General features: G+C 49.1%; 2 protein-coding genes across 4 annotated transcripts in view; one reads left to right on the top strand and one right to left on the bottom strand.

Annotated features, from left to right (window-relative positions):
- Positions 1 to 5,587, top strand: part of GDPD4 (glycerophosphodiester phosphodiesterase domain containing 4) — a 44,538-nt gene extending 38,951 nt beyond the window's left edge. For both annotated transcript variants that reach the window (XM_026097926.2, XM_026097927.2), the window contains exons 13-16: positions 543 to 690; positions 1,792 to 1,874; positions 3,356 to 3,438; positions 4,417 to 5,587. In XM_026097926.2, the coding sequence (XP_025953711.2) occupies positions 543 to 690; positions 1,792 to 1,874; positions 3,356 to 3,438; positions 4,417 to 4,448 (346 nt within the window). In that variant the 3' untranslated portion in view covers positions 4,449 to 5,587. The remainder of the gene's footprint in view (positions 1 to 542; positions 691 to 1,791; positions 1,875 to 3,355; positions 3,439 to 4,416) is intronic.
- Positions 5,588 to 6,645: 1,058 nt separating this feature from the next.
- The window catches only part of MYO7A (myosin VIIA), a 69,380-nt gene continuing 63,759 nt past the window's right edge, over positions 6,646 to 12,266 (bottom strand). For both annotated transcript variants that reach the window (XM_026097924.2, XM_064505207.1), the window contains 3 exons: positions 11,146 to 11,229; positions 10,503 to 10,622; positions 6,646 to 9,149 (listed from right to left, as the gene is read on the bottom strand). In XM_026097924.2, the coding sequence (XP_025953709.2) occupies positions 9,060 to 9,149; positions 10,503 to 10,622; positions 11,146 to 11,229 (294 nt within the window). In that variant the 3' untranslated portion in view covers positions 6,646 to 9,059. The remainder of the gene's footprint in view (positions 9,150 to 10,502; positions 10,623 to 11,145; positions 11,230 to 12,266) is intronic.

The following is a 12,266-nucleotide window of genomic DNA, read 5'->3' on the forward strand; positions in this document are numbered from 1 at the left end:
TATAAAGTTGATGTTTTCTTAATGATAATTTTTCCAGAATGTAACATCCTAGGTAGATCCATCTAGGGGAGACCCTAGGTAGCTTTACAAAAGCCGATACTGATGACATTTCTTTAGCAATATGCAGAGAATGGTCTCACTTCATATTAAGGTTCAATAGCTTATAAGGATTTGACAAATGATCAATTGATGTTGCAAATGTAATAGTGGCAAGCAGCTAGCTTTGAGGTGAGTTTAAATACACTGTTAGGAAATTACATACACATCATTACAGTAGTTTACATGGCAGAGGGATAAGCAACTTTTTGACCTTTTAGCTGTATTAATTGCAGTTGTGTCCAGATGACTAGGTATTCTGTATTGGCTAATCATTAATGATTAATTATTGGCTGGTTTGCCTTCTTGTCTCTTTCTTATCTGATTCCTAAGACAAGTCTTCCCTACAGAGAGTTGTCATTTCTCTTGATTCAAACCAAGTACAAAGGAAGTACTTACCTCCTTTCTTCTCTTAACAAGGGTAAATGCCTCTTGTTCTTTTAAAGGCAATATGCTGAGGCGAACATCACCACCAACCTCTATGTGGTCAACGAGCCGTGGCTCTTCTCCCTGGCGTGGTGTTCTGGGGCTCACTCTGTGACCACCAATACTGTCCACATGCTGAAGAACCTCAGCCAGCCACTCTTTCTCATGGTAAGCACAAGTCCTCCCTTATTCCCAGGGGTATGAAGTAGGGGTGGGATGTTCATAGTTACATTTGGACTCCATGGGTCAGTTCATGCATGGATAACCCTACTTTACCTGGCTCCTGTGAGCCACACCAGGTATTACCACCCCGTCTCCTTTTTCCTCTTGGCCCAGGGAGAAGCATCCTGTTTCGCAGGACTTAGAGACTTAGGCCTTGAGATGAGGGCAAAAAAGTCGTATTGAGACTTTTGTGGGGAGGAGGAAGGGGCCTCTGAGGCCACATGTGGCTGCTGTGCGAGGATTTCCATTTCCAAGCTTTTGAAGCTTGTTGATCTCAGAATTTCCTCACTTTCTGGGGCCTCCTGTGCCCCTTCTCAAGCTTGGTCTGGTGCCTCAAGCCCAAGGCAAACAGCCATAGAGATAACCCTGCCTTGGTGGAATATTTTTTTCACCCTGTTTGTCTGTTCTCTACTTTTCCTTCGACAACCTGAAAGGCTACAGGGCACCTGGGGCATTGGTCCCACCAGGGTCCCTGCAGGGGTAACTACATTGTGTAACTTGTTTCACACTCATGAAGAGGATTTTACAATGCTTCCTTTTTCCCATCTGAGAGAGTGAAAAACTACAGATTTTAAGTCCATTCTGAGAATGGATGGAGGGCCAGTCTGAGGATGAATCTTCAAATGCTTTTAGGTTTAAAGCAGGAGCTACCCCAGCCTTCTGTGGTGTTCAGTGAAGTACAGTTTTGCAAGGGGAAGTCAGGTGCCACTAGTTGCTTTTAACCTTGGAGGGAAGAAGAGAGAACTATAGGGTCTGCCCATACAAACAAGAAGTCTCTGTTTTATTCATTATGATGTGGTCCAATCTTCTTTGCCACCTGCCACCCAGCAGCCCAATTTAATTTGACATCAGCACATGCAGGCTGGCAGCCACTTTGAAATGCTACCAAATGCTGTTTAAAGACCTGAGGGATATTGCTGCACATACACAGCAGGCAGCTGAATTGCCATAGTCAAGCAGCAAGAGGGAGCTTTAGCAGCTTTTTTGAGTCTCAGACTCTGTGATAGGTCCTTGGTGTTGGACATATCCTCTGTTATTCTCTTGCAGACTCCACAGCAGTACAACATCATGTGGATCCTGACAGACGTGACCTCTGTGCTCCTCATCTCACTCATCTTTGCTCTGCACTGGTAAATACTGTGTTGCTAATGGCTGTTCTAGCCTGCTCTGTTGCCCCAAGCAGAGGGACAGAGAGATGCTTTCAGGTGATCTGAAGGGTTAAAAGTGCTATTGAGGACATCTGCTTTCCCTTCAGGAATTAGAAGAAAGCCCTGAAAGACTCTAAAGATCCCTCCACTTCTCCTGTTCTTATTTTTCCTTTTTCTTTGTCAACTCAGGCATCATCTACTCCAAAGATTCAGTGGAGGCCTGGTGGGTTCAGGGTAGCAGCCAAAACCAGTTATCAAAGATGATGGACTGAGGGAAGAACTGATTTTTCTATTCTTACTATATAGACACTGTTGCACTGGATTTACTTAGGAGGAACGCGCTCATTGTTAATGTTTGAGCACTGCATGTCTCTGTGTTTGCCTATATCAGAGCTGCTGAGGAAATCCATCCTCCCAGATGCAAATTGAAAGTCTGAGCAACTCACAAACACTGCAATTTATTTTTCTCTCATTGTGTCAGAGACATTACCTCCATTTTATATGTTGGAAAACAGGTTCACAAGACAGGCTCTGTGTCAAGAGAGCTAGATGAGACAGACTGTGCTTTGCTTTGGCGTGGAAAAGGGTAGCAGCTCTATTTTTGCTCTGGGAGGATAGAGAGATGAACAGGTTACAGTACAGCCAGGTGATGAACTGGTAGCTGTACAGGCAAGTTTGCTGGGCACCTAAGCTTTTCCCTTCGCAAGACTGAGTTGCTCTTTCCCTCCCTCCTTCTCTCACCCTGCTCTGAGCAGTCCTTCCCCAGGTTCTGCTTCAGCGGCTTTGATCTTACTTTCAAGGCTGCAGGTTGCAGTGTGGTTGTAGCCACCTTCCCTCCCTGCTGTGAATCACCACCACTGCTAGACCTTCCCGTGCCCATCTTCTCCTGGCTCCTGTTCATGTGCTGCCCTGTCCTGCTCGCCATGCTGTGCTGCGCTGTCGTGGGAAGCTCTTTGGGGAAAGGAGAGGCAGTGTGCACATTTCCCAGGACCCTGCAGATATTGCTGATCCAGCCACATAACCTCTTCTTGGCTGACACTGCAACAAGGGCACTCCTAGACAGTATAAGGAATGAGGCGCCATCAGAAATGCCGAAGACTCATGAGTGGTCCTGTTTTTCAGATTTACAAATGCACCAAAATCACAATTGTAAAACTTCCCTGGCTGCTTAGGAACCAATGGCTGTGAACAGCTCTGGGGCTTCTGAACACCTAAATCTCTCATAGAAAACAGGGCTTAGTCACAAAGTTGCCTTCAAAATGCTGTTGTACATGTGTGGTGTGGGCGCCTAGACATCATAGTCATGGACCAGGGTCCCTTCACAGTAGGGATTTGAACAAATCCCCAAAATATGAGGGCAGTTCCTGCTCTGACAAAGTAGAAGATGAGTGACCAGACTGCCCAGGAGCTGCAAGGGGAACCCACATCAACCTGGCCTGACCCAGATGTTTTGCCCTGCGCAGGTGGCGAGAGCGGGCTTTCTCCTGCTGCAACCATGACGGTGGCACGATGCTGGAGAGTGGCACCTACAACAAGTTCAGGACAGGTGAGTTGGGCAAAGGGAGCTGGGAGCCTCATGCTCTGTGGGGCTGTCTCTGTGGGGGAGCAGCTCTGCAGGAAAGGATGCCAGGGTCCTGGAGGATGAGGTGGCTGTGAGTCAGCAGCATGCCCTTGCAGTGGTGAAGGCCAGCTACATCCTGGGCTGTCTAAACAAAAGTGCAGCTGGTAGGGCCAGGGAAGCAATTCCTCCCCTTTGTGCAGCACTGGTGAAGCCACATCTGGGCACTGCATTCAGTTTCAGCTCCCCAGTTCCAGGCAGATGGTGACAGGTGGGAGTGAGCCAGTGGAGCCACCAAGTTGGTCGGGGCTGGAGCAGGGGATGTACAAGAGAGGCTGAGAGCTGGGGTTGTGCAGCAAGAGAGGCCAAGGCCAGGGGGGATCTTACTGCCATCTGCAAACACCTAATGGGAAAGTATAGAGCAGATGGAGCTAGACTCTTGGAGATGTAAAAATGACCAGATGAGAGGCAATGGTGGAAGTCGTAACGTGGGAAATTCTGACTCGATATAAAGGGTGAAAAAAGAAATCTTCCCTATGAGGGTGGTCAAACACTGGAACAGGGACCCAGACAGGTAGGGAATATCCATCCCTGGAGATACTCAAAGCTCTCCTGGACAAAGCCCTGAGCAGTCTGACCTAATTGGCCCTGCTTCAAGCAAAACTTGGACCAGAGACCTCCAGATGTCTCCTCCAACCTGCATTACTTTGCAATTCTGTGAAAAGGGAGTCCAGAGGCACAGAGTGCTCTCAGGTCTGTAAGGCAGGGTGGGTCTGTCTGAGACACCTCCATGCTCTAGCTTTCCAGGCTAATGGCTCAGACTGCAGACCCTCATGACAGGGGAGCTATTGTCCAAAGTGACCTGGCCTGCGCTGCGTGCATTTTTGGCCTGACTCTGTTTGCTCCTGACTGCTGGCAGAACAGCTGCAAGTGTTTCTGTAGCTCACTGTGTGTCCCCTTTTCCAGAGCTCAGCGATATGCCTGCAGTTGTGGCCTGATGGGCAGGAAGGAGACAGAGACCTGCTATCTCACAGACGACTGGAAACAGGGCCTCCCCTGACACCCCTTCCTGCAGTGGAAATGCCAACCTGCCATCAGCCACTGCACGGGGTTGGGAGGCACAGGACAGCAAAACACAGGCAAAAGCATCGGGAGGGGGAGGAGTTGGCCAGGCGATGGGTTCAGAAATGCCTGGTGAAGAGGAGCTGTTTGCCTCTGTGATCCTGGTGGAGATGAGCACTGCCCTTGCTGCTCCTGTCCTGCTTGCCTACAGCTTTCCTTGTAATCCCATGCCTGACAGGGATTGACGGGGTGTAGGGGAGCACAGATGGGGCTGTAGCTGTGATGAAGCTGGGTACCATGACAAGGTGCTTAAAACCCCTTGGCAGCAGCCACATGGGAACCACCTTTTCCCTCTCACAGCATTGGTGTCCCACAGGGCAACAATCCTGATATCCCTCCTGCTATGCTCTAAGCCTCTGTGCATCTTTGTTTTGCACACACTGCAAACATCTGAGCATCCCCCAGTCCTGCTTGTCCTTGGCTGCCAGTGCTTCTCCAGTCAGACTGGCTTCCTCTGCTCCACACACTCCCTCCCTCCTGGCAGGTCTTCTCCAGCCCCGGATGTGCACCAGCCCCACCATGATGGTCACGTGCTGCTAGCTGGTTTATCAGGGTCTGCACCTCTCCATAACACAGGCAGGGGAAACCTACCATTAGCTCTACTGGGATAGTCCCTTCCCCTTCTTGGCTGTGGGCAAGGGCTTTTCTTCCCAAAGGTGCTGAGGGATGTTTTGTTGCCTTGGCAATGTAACCACTGGGACTATAACTAGGAGCACAACATCTTTCTTCAGGACATTTGTGCTACGTGTGGCCTGGTCCCACCAAGTGTCCTATTTGCTTTTCCCTTGGGAAGATCTTTATACTTGCTCTGCATCCTGGCATTTATTCTGATTTTCATTGCTCTCAGTGGCTGTTGGCACACATGAGGAAGGGGGTCTACGCACAACTCTGCCCTATTCTGCAAGGGAGATGTGAGCATCTCTCAGGTTTAAGCCATAAACTTCTACTTGAACGGATAAGAAGATGACATTTTTGTAACCTGCAATGCTATTTTAAATACATTTTAGCTCTCCTACCTTGTTTTGCTCTCATTCCATCACACTGGAAAGGGGAAGAAAATAATACTCTTTACTTGATTTAGGCCATAGCCATTTGCTCATATATAAGCCTCATGCGGCTATGTTTCTGCCAAATAAACCTATCACAAGTGAATTTGGATAGGGAAGCATTAGGTTTCAGTTAACTGTGCTGAGAGGAACTGTAGAGAGCTCAAACCTTTCTGAGTTGACAGTCTTGGAGTATTTATCACTGAGATAAAACTCATATGGACATAAAGCTCTTTTTACCATCAAGGGCTAGAAATGCAAAAAGACAGCAGGCTCCTTCGGAAAAGTGCGAAAGGGCTGGCAGATTGGAGTAGAGCAGCTCTGAGTTTATGAAGCATAGGGAGATGATGGTGTTATCCCTCTCCCCATGCGCCGTCTCCCCTGCAGGTTTGTAGAATTTGTTGGTACTACTCATGTGAAGGCACTTAAGCAGCAAAAATAGGAAATGATGAGTGTGTGGGCTGAGCTGCGGAGCGCGCCATGGCATCCCCAGCCCAGGGGAAGGACCTGAATGAGAGAGGCTGTGCTCCCGTGACCATTGCTTTTAACACCTATTAGGAAAAATCCACCTCCATGCACCTTTGTGCCTGTATCTAGCTGCTACTTGGCTGTGATGTCTCTCACCATGCTCACCTCTCCCATCCTCAGTTGCCTTCTCTGGCAAAGCTACTATGTTTGTTGCTTCTTAGGGAGCAAGATCTAGCAACTCTCTGTGTGTGGGGCTGCTAGTCTGACACCCACACACAAACTTTTCGTCCAATACAGTGGCTGAGTAACCAGCCCTTGCCTCACAGCATGAGCAAGTGACTCCCCCATCTCCAGTGGTTTTTACCCAACAAAATAAGACACCACTTCATTTCTAGTCCAAGTGCTCCGATAATTTGCTCCCCATGACTGGCTGCTCTTACCAGGAGTTCCTCTCTGCAAGGAGAAATCGTCTCTCCATCGAGGACCTCAGATTCCTGAGCTCATCTCTCCTCGTGGAGTCACTAACACAACTGAGCATTGCAGAACAGCCTCCCACAAGCCACGTTATGCTTTTTAATTAGAGTATTTCACTTGGACATATGCTTTCATGTTACATTGTTTGGTATGGATATAAACAGGCCAGCAGATGCTAATACACAGACGGTATGACACACAGGCACACACACACACACAGAGCCCCAGCACCCTCTGAAACCCCAACGGTCTGGAGTGTGGTGGGGTGCATGAGAAGCTGACAGAGCTGTGAGTGGAGGGAGGAGGGTGGAAGGGAAAGCTGGCCCGAGATAGCGCTTGAAAACATTACTATGCTGCATCATCTACTGAGTATGCTGTGGGAGGCAGGAATGGTGGGAGACTAAAGGAGGCTGTGGTGGTGGTGGGTGATGTGAGCATATGTAGTGGGGGGAGATGCCTGGGACAGCTGCACCACTGCAGCTGGGGAGGGGAGAGCAGTGTTGGGGAGGCAGCTCATCACTCCCATGGGGCTTGGCCAGTGTAACCACACTCCCTTCACCACAGCAACTTGGGCAGGGGGAGGGCAGAGAAAGGGGACCTCCTAGGAGCCCTGTTGGCTTGTGGCTGTCTCCGTGCAGCATCTCATTTCCTTTGGTGGAATGTCCAAGGTCCAGAGTTGCTGCTGTGTCCCCGTTGGATGCTTCAATCCTCGCGGTCTGGCGAGCAGACACTAATGCTACCTGGCACGCCACTGCATTTGGGAACCAAGCCCCTCTGATGGCTCTCCGTCATTGGCAAGGTCACAAACAGCCTGTTTGTGGCTGAGCAAACCAGGAGACCAGTAGGAAACAGCTCAGTGCCAGGGCGAGGATCACTGGAGTTCAACAGGACAGCACACACCACCTGGCAATACTGACTTTTAGGAAAGTAGCTGAGCTCAGCCCAGTTCATGGGACTGAAAGAGCTCTCCCACACCTACTGAGAGCTGCTCAGCATTAGTGAAACCAGCACCAAACCTTGCTGGACACTTCTCATCTCTGCTGAAGCCGCGTTCCCAGGCATATGCTCCTCTGGGGCTCCGGGTTCCAGAGAGGCACCCTGCACTCCTTCCCCTGCTTCCCCCCCCCCGTCACAGCGTGGCTTTAGCCTTCTCTCTGCTGGTGGGCCCTGTCTCTGGTCTGATGGTTTGTCTGTACTGCCTAGTGCCAGGTAGAGGACTGGACAACCAGCCAGCAGATTAGCAGGGCCAACCAAAGATGGAGAAAAGCCCATGGAAATCAAGGGCCTGACCTCACTGTGAGTGGTTTAGGCTCCAGCTTGGACCAGTAATGAGCAACACACACGCACACACACACAAAAGCACAATAAATTCATTAGTTGTTTCCAACTCTGATGACCAAGTCTCTGTTTGGATCAGAGCACTTTCCACACAACATGAGCTTGGCCACAGTCTTCCAAGTGTGGGGACTTCAAAACTCCTACATCCGTATTGAAGCTTGTGGTACAGATCATCCCAGGGCTAATTGGGCTGGAAAGAAGGGGCACGAGGAGAGAATTCATCTTCCCAGCTTCACTTCCAGCTGAGCCCATGAGTTGGGAAAGACGTGCCTTGCATACATTCAGCTTCTGGCAGTCATGGCTCTGCAGGAGTCCTTGGGCAAGAGAGAGTCCTGCAGGTTGCCCTCAGCCCCGAGTCAGCATCCAGAAACCAGCACGAAATGCAGGATATTTTGTTTTTAATATTTTAAAAAATAAATAGAGGAAGAAAAGAAACTTTTAAAATTTGTTCTTTAAATATTTCCAGCATTGCACAGACAGCACTTTAGTATTCTAGTCTGTTCGATCAGTGGTTTGTTTATTCTGATTCCTAGTTTAAATGCACTCCTCTCAGCCAGCTTTTTCTTTCTGTTCTTCTTAAGAACACAATGTATTCTTCTGTAATGTCAAATACAAGACCTGCAGTGTTCATTGGATCTCTTTCCAGCACAGTTTGGGGCTCTGTTACCTCTCTTCAAACCTGAAACGCCCATAACCTCTCCAAAAGCCTCTAGCACCCTGATAGCTCTCTCTTTACTTAGAAAAAACAAAACAAAACAAAACAAAAAGTCACACGCACATCACACACACGCACATGCACACACACACTCCTCTTCTTCCCAGAGCCTTTGCAATGCCAACCCTTTTTTCCAGGCAAACATCCTGCCAGAGTCTCTTTGCTCAGTCTCTGAGAGCGGTGGTGCTACCTGGAAATCTTTGAGGTTTAAGACAGAGTCGAGGTACAGGGTGGGGAAGGAGGATGAGAGGTCAGAGATAGTCATCTTCGCTGGAAGGGGAGGTGGTATTTGAGCCCTCTAGGTCAGAGTCCAGTGAACTCCCGGATGGTGTTCGGCTCATCTTCCACATCTGAGAGGAAAAGGTTCTCCCCCAGCTGCATGGGTATCCCACAAGCCTCAGCTGGTGAATTAGCCCCATGGCGACCTGCCAGTGGCTTCTTGCAGTTCACTTGCTACCCTTTGCACTCCTCTGTTTGCTCATGGCTGTTAGCATCTGGCTGATGTATGAGGTCAAAAGATCATCCATCTTGTAGCCCTGGTAAGGAGGGAGAAGATGTTACCTGCCTTTATAGCACAACTTATGGTCTCTAGCTCATGCCTGCTGAATGCACAGGCTACCAGCTGTTGACTTCCAAGTTTTCAGGTCTTTTTGGCCCTTTTCACCATATTCATTGGGAGATGTGAGCATGCTGCCAGGCTGAAAGGCCAAATACAATTTCTTAATGCAGTATGAGAGGGAGCAACACACTGTCTGAAGATGCTGTTGAAGCCAAGGACATAGGCAGCTTTGGAAGGGGACTGGATTTTTTAAATGGCCAGCAGCTTCTTGAATGCCCCATATAAAATTTTCTGCTGGCTTAATTATTTATCTTCCATGCTTTGGGCTTAAGGCACTCTAAGCAGGAGAGGTGAGGGTGCAATGGAATGCAGGGTGTTGGATCTGACATTGGCTGGCAGTGGGCTCAGCAGAGCTTCATCTGCTGTAGGACACAGGGTGATGACCAAGGTGGACTTCGTTGCTTGCACTGATGCTGAGGACAAGCTGGGCAGAGGAGCTTGGTAAAAGGGCTCAAGAGCCCTCCTGAGCCTGTGTCTGCTTTAACATGCTTTCCACTACAGATCAGGGAGCATTGCCCCATGCCCCTGGCATGGTAGTACCCCAAGCACTGCAGACTCACTCCTGAGTTGGATGATGGACCCATTTGGAGCCATCATCCACTGAGCAGAGTCATGATGCCTAAGTACCAGGCTAGTCCAGTGCTACTGCCCTGGGGGCAGCCGCAGGGCAGCCTGCAATGAGTACTTTGCTGTGGCAAAGCACTGCAGGCATGAGCAGGAAGAAGAGGTGAGGCCTTACGTATTCAACACACATGCTCCCCTCTTGGGGTACTGTTAAGCTGCCATGCACATTGGATAGCCTGACCTGCCCCAGTCCATCCTCAGCTCTTTTGTCTCATAGCAATTTTTAATCTCCCTTTAAAACCAGCCTGTTTAGAAGCAGGCTGCCTTCCTCTGAACTTCTTCCAGATTTGACCCAAAGTCTGACCCACCCCCTAGGAAAAGATGTTCGAGAGATAATAACAGCACAGTGCTGAAACTCAGAAGAAACAAACCCTTCAGGCTTACTCTAAGAGACCCCTTTTGGCCCAGGAAATCCCTGAGACACAGTTTGCTGAAAGCGGGGACAGTATAATGAGGAAATGTCATTAAATATTGTAATAATTATGCTCTTCCCTAGACATCTAATTTTGGCCTGCCAAAGTCGGGACTTGTTCTAACTGGGGAGAGCTGTTCTTATGTGCACAGTGCAGAAAATCTGCTCTGTGGTTCTCTGCCCGTCCTGCCCAGTCTTTGTGCCCTGTGCCCAATAATCTTGACTGCTCCTTACCAGGGACGTCTCGCAGAGCAGCTTGCTTCCCCTCACCAGGTTGCCAATGGTTATATGGAAGTACGTGTTGCCACTGCTCCAGTTGGAAATCTTTGTGAAGGGGTGAGTGATGAGAATATCCTGGAGGGGACAAAAGACTGACACTCAACACACGAGAGCCTGAACTCTCCTGAGGGTCTGTGGGACACTCACACGTCCATGTCCATTTTCCATCGAAGCAGACTAAGGCTGTCTGCTGAGATGGGACTGTACCACTGCCTCATGAGATTGGCAGTGAGGATCCTCCAGCACTTGTGGAGGGTAGCTGTACTAGAAGGACCATGTGGTTGACAGAAGTACCTAGTAGAAACTCATCTGCTCCAGCTCCAGTCCTAATGTGTATGAAAGGATTGAGGACTGCGTGTATTTTCCAGCTATAGGGCCCTAACACTTGGTTCTCTCAAGCTTTCTGTTAAAAAGGGCTGGGATGGCTCTGTAAAAAAATGAACCTCTGCCTCTAGAAATGTTTCTGGCTATCCAGCCTTTGTATCTAGGCTTAATGAGACTGTCTGTAGCTCTGAACAACACACTTGGTGGGATGACCTCCGCAAGGGGTTGTGGGGGTGGCGGGGGAGCATCTAGGGAAGACCTTAGTCCTGCTTACCTTGGTTTTGGGATCAATGAGGCTGACTCCATGCTTGTTGATGGCAATTAGAAGGATCTCTGGATAATTTGGCTCTGTAGTTTGCTGTGGGAAATGAGATGAAGCAATTACGGGAAGTGGTATGCAAAATCAGATTACTTCCTCACTCCTTGGATCCTCCTGCCAACGTACAGTGGCCTATTAACTGCTATCCAGTTTGTCTTTTAAAGACAAGCATAGAGCCCATTAAGATATCAGAAATATTCATGGCTGCCTGGTTAATTACAGATCTCCTACATGCACAATAATCGGGGAGTGAGTTACTGGCAGCGTTAAGTTCCTTGCTCCCCTTGATGGTCACCCAAATGAGAAGCCATCCTGCTATTGGCAAGGAAGAGCTGGGATGGGCTGGTAAACCCCAGACATCTCCTCTCCCCTCCAACCCCCCTGGTGTTCTGCTCCTCCTTGTGCCTCCTGCTGTGGACAAGAATACGCTGCCCTTTGCTCTGCTGATCTTTGCATTCAGTTTTTTTAGCATTGGTAATCCCTTCTCCCAGCCCTGTGTCAGCACAGCAGGGTCTCTAGTTTTTGTGACTGATGAGCTAGGGCCCACAGGACAGGGACTCAATTCCCAGTCCTGCCACAGATTTCTTAGGTCCCAAGTCACTTTTTGTGAAAAAAAATCACAGAATATGTTCAAATCCCATATGCCATCTAAGATGGACATGGACAGCAAATGGGGAGCATAAATTCAAGGAACTGAGCAGCAATTTGAGCAAGATGTTTGCAGGCATTACAATGAGGTGCCCAAGGCATCTGAATAGACTTCATGACTGCTGGCTCCCACTGCCTTTGATGGGAGTCTAATGTTGTGGTGGCTGGTCTGGGCTTGGCTCTTGGAGCGTGCAGAGCTGTCCCTTGGAAAAGCACGTTTTACCCCATGCTTCAGCAAAACAGAAAGTGCTGCAAGGACAGCCCCAGTATTACTGAGATGTGTTGATGCTCTAAAATACCTCAGTCTGTGCAAAGAGGCAGGATGGCAGTAAACAGGTCTGTTGGTCCTTTACTGAGGAATGATCTCACACTCCTTCCCTGCTTCACCACAGTGACTCCCAGACTGTCCCAGATCCCCAGGAAAACCC

The sequence above is a fragment of the Dromaius novaehollandiae genome, chromosome 1 (genome assembly GCF_036370855.1).
Source record: "Dromaius novaehollandiae isolate bDroNov1 chromosome 1, bDroNov1.hap1, whole genome shotgun sequence".
Taxonomy (NCBI): Eukaryota; Metazoa; Chordata; class Aves; order Casuariiformes; family Dromaiidae; genus Dromaius; species Dromaius novaehollandiae.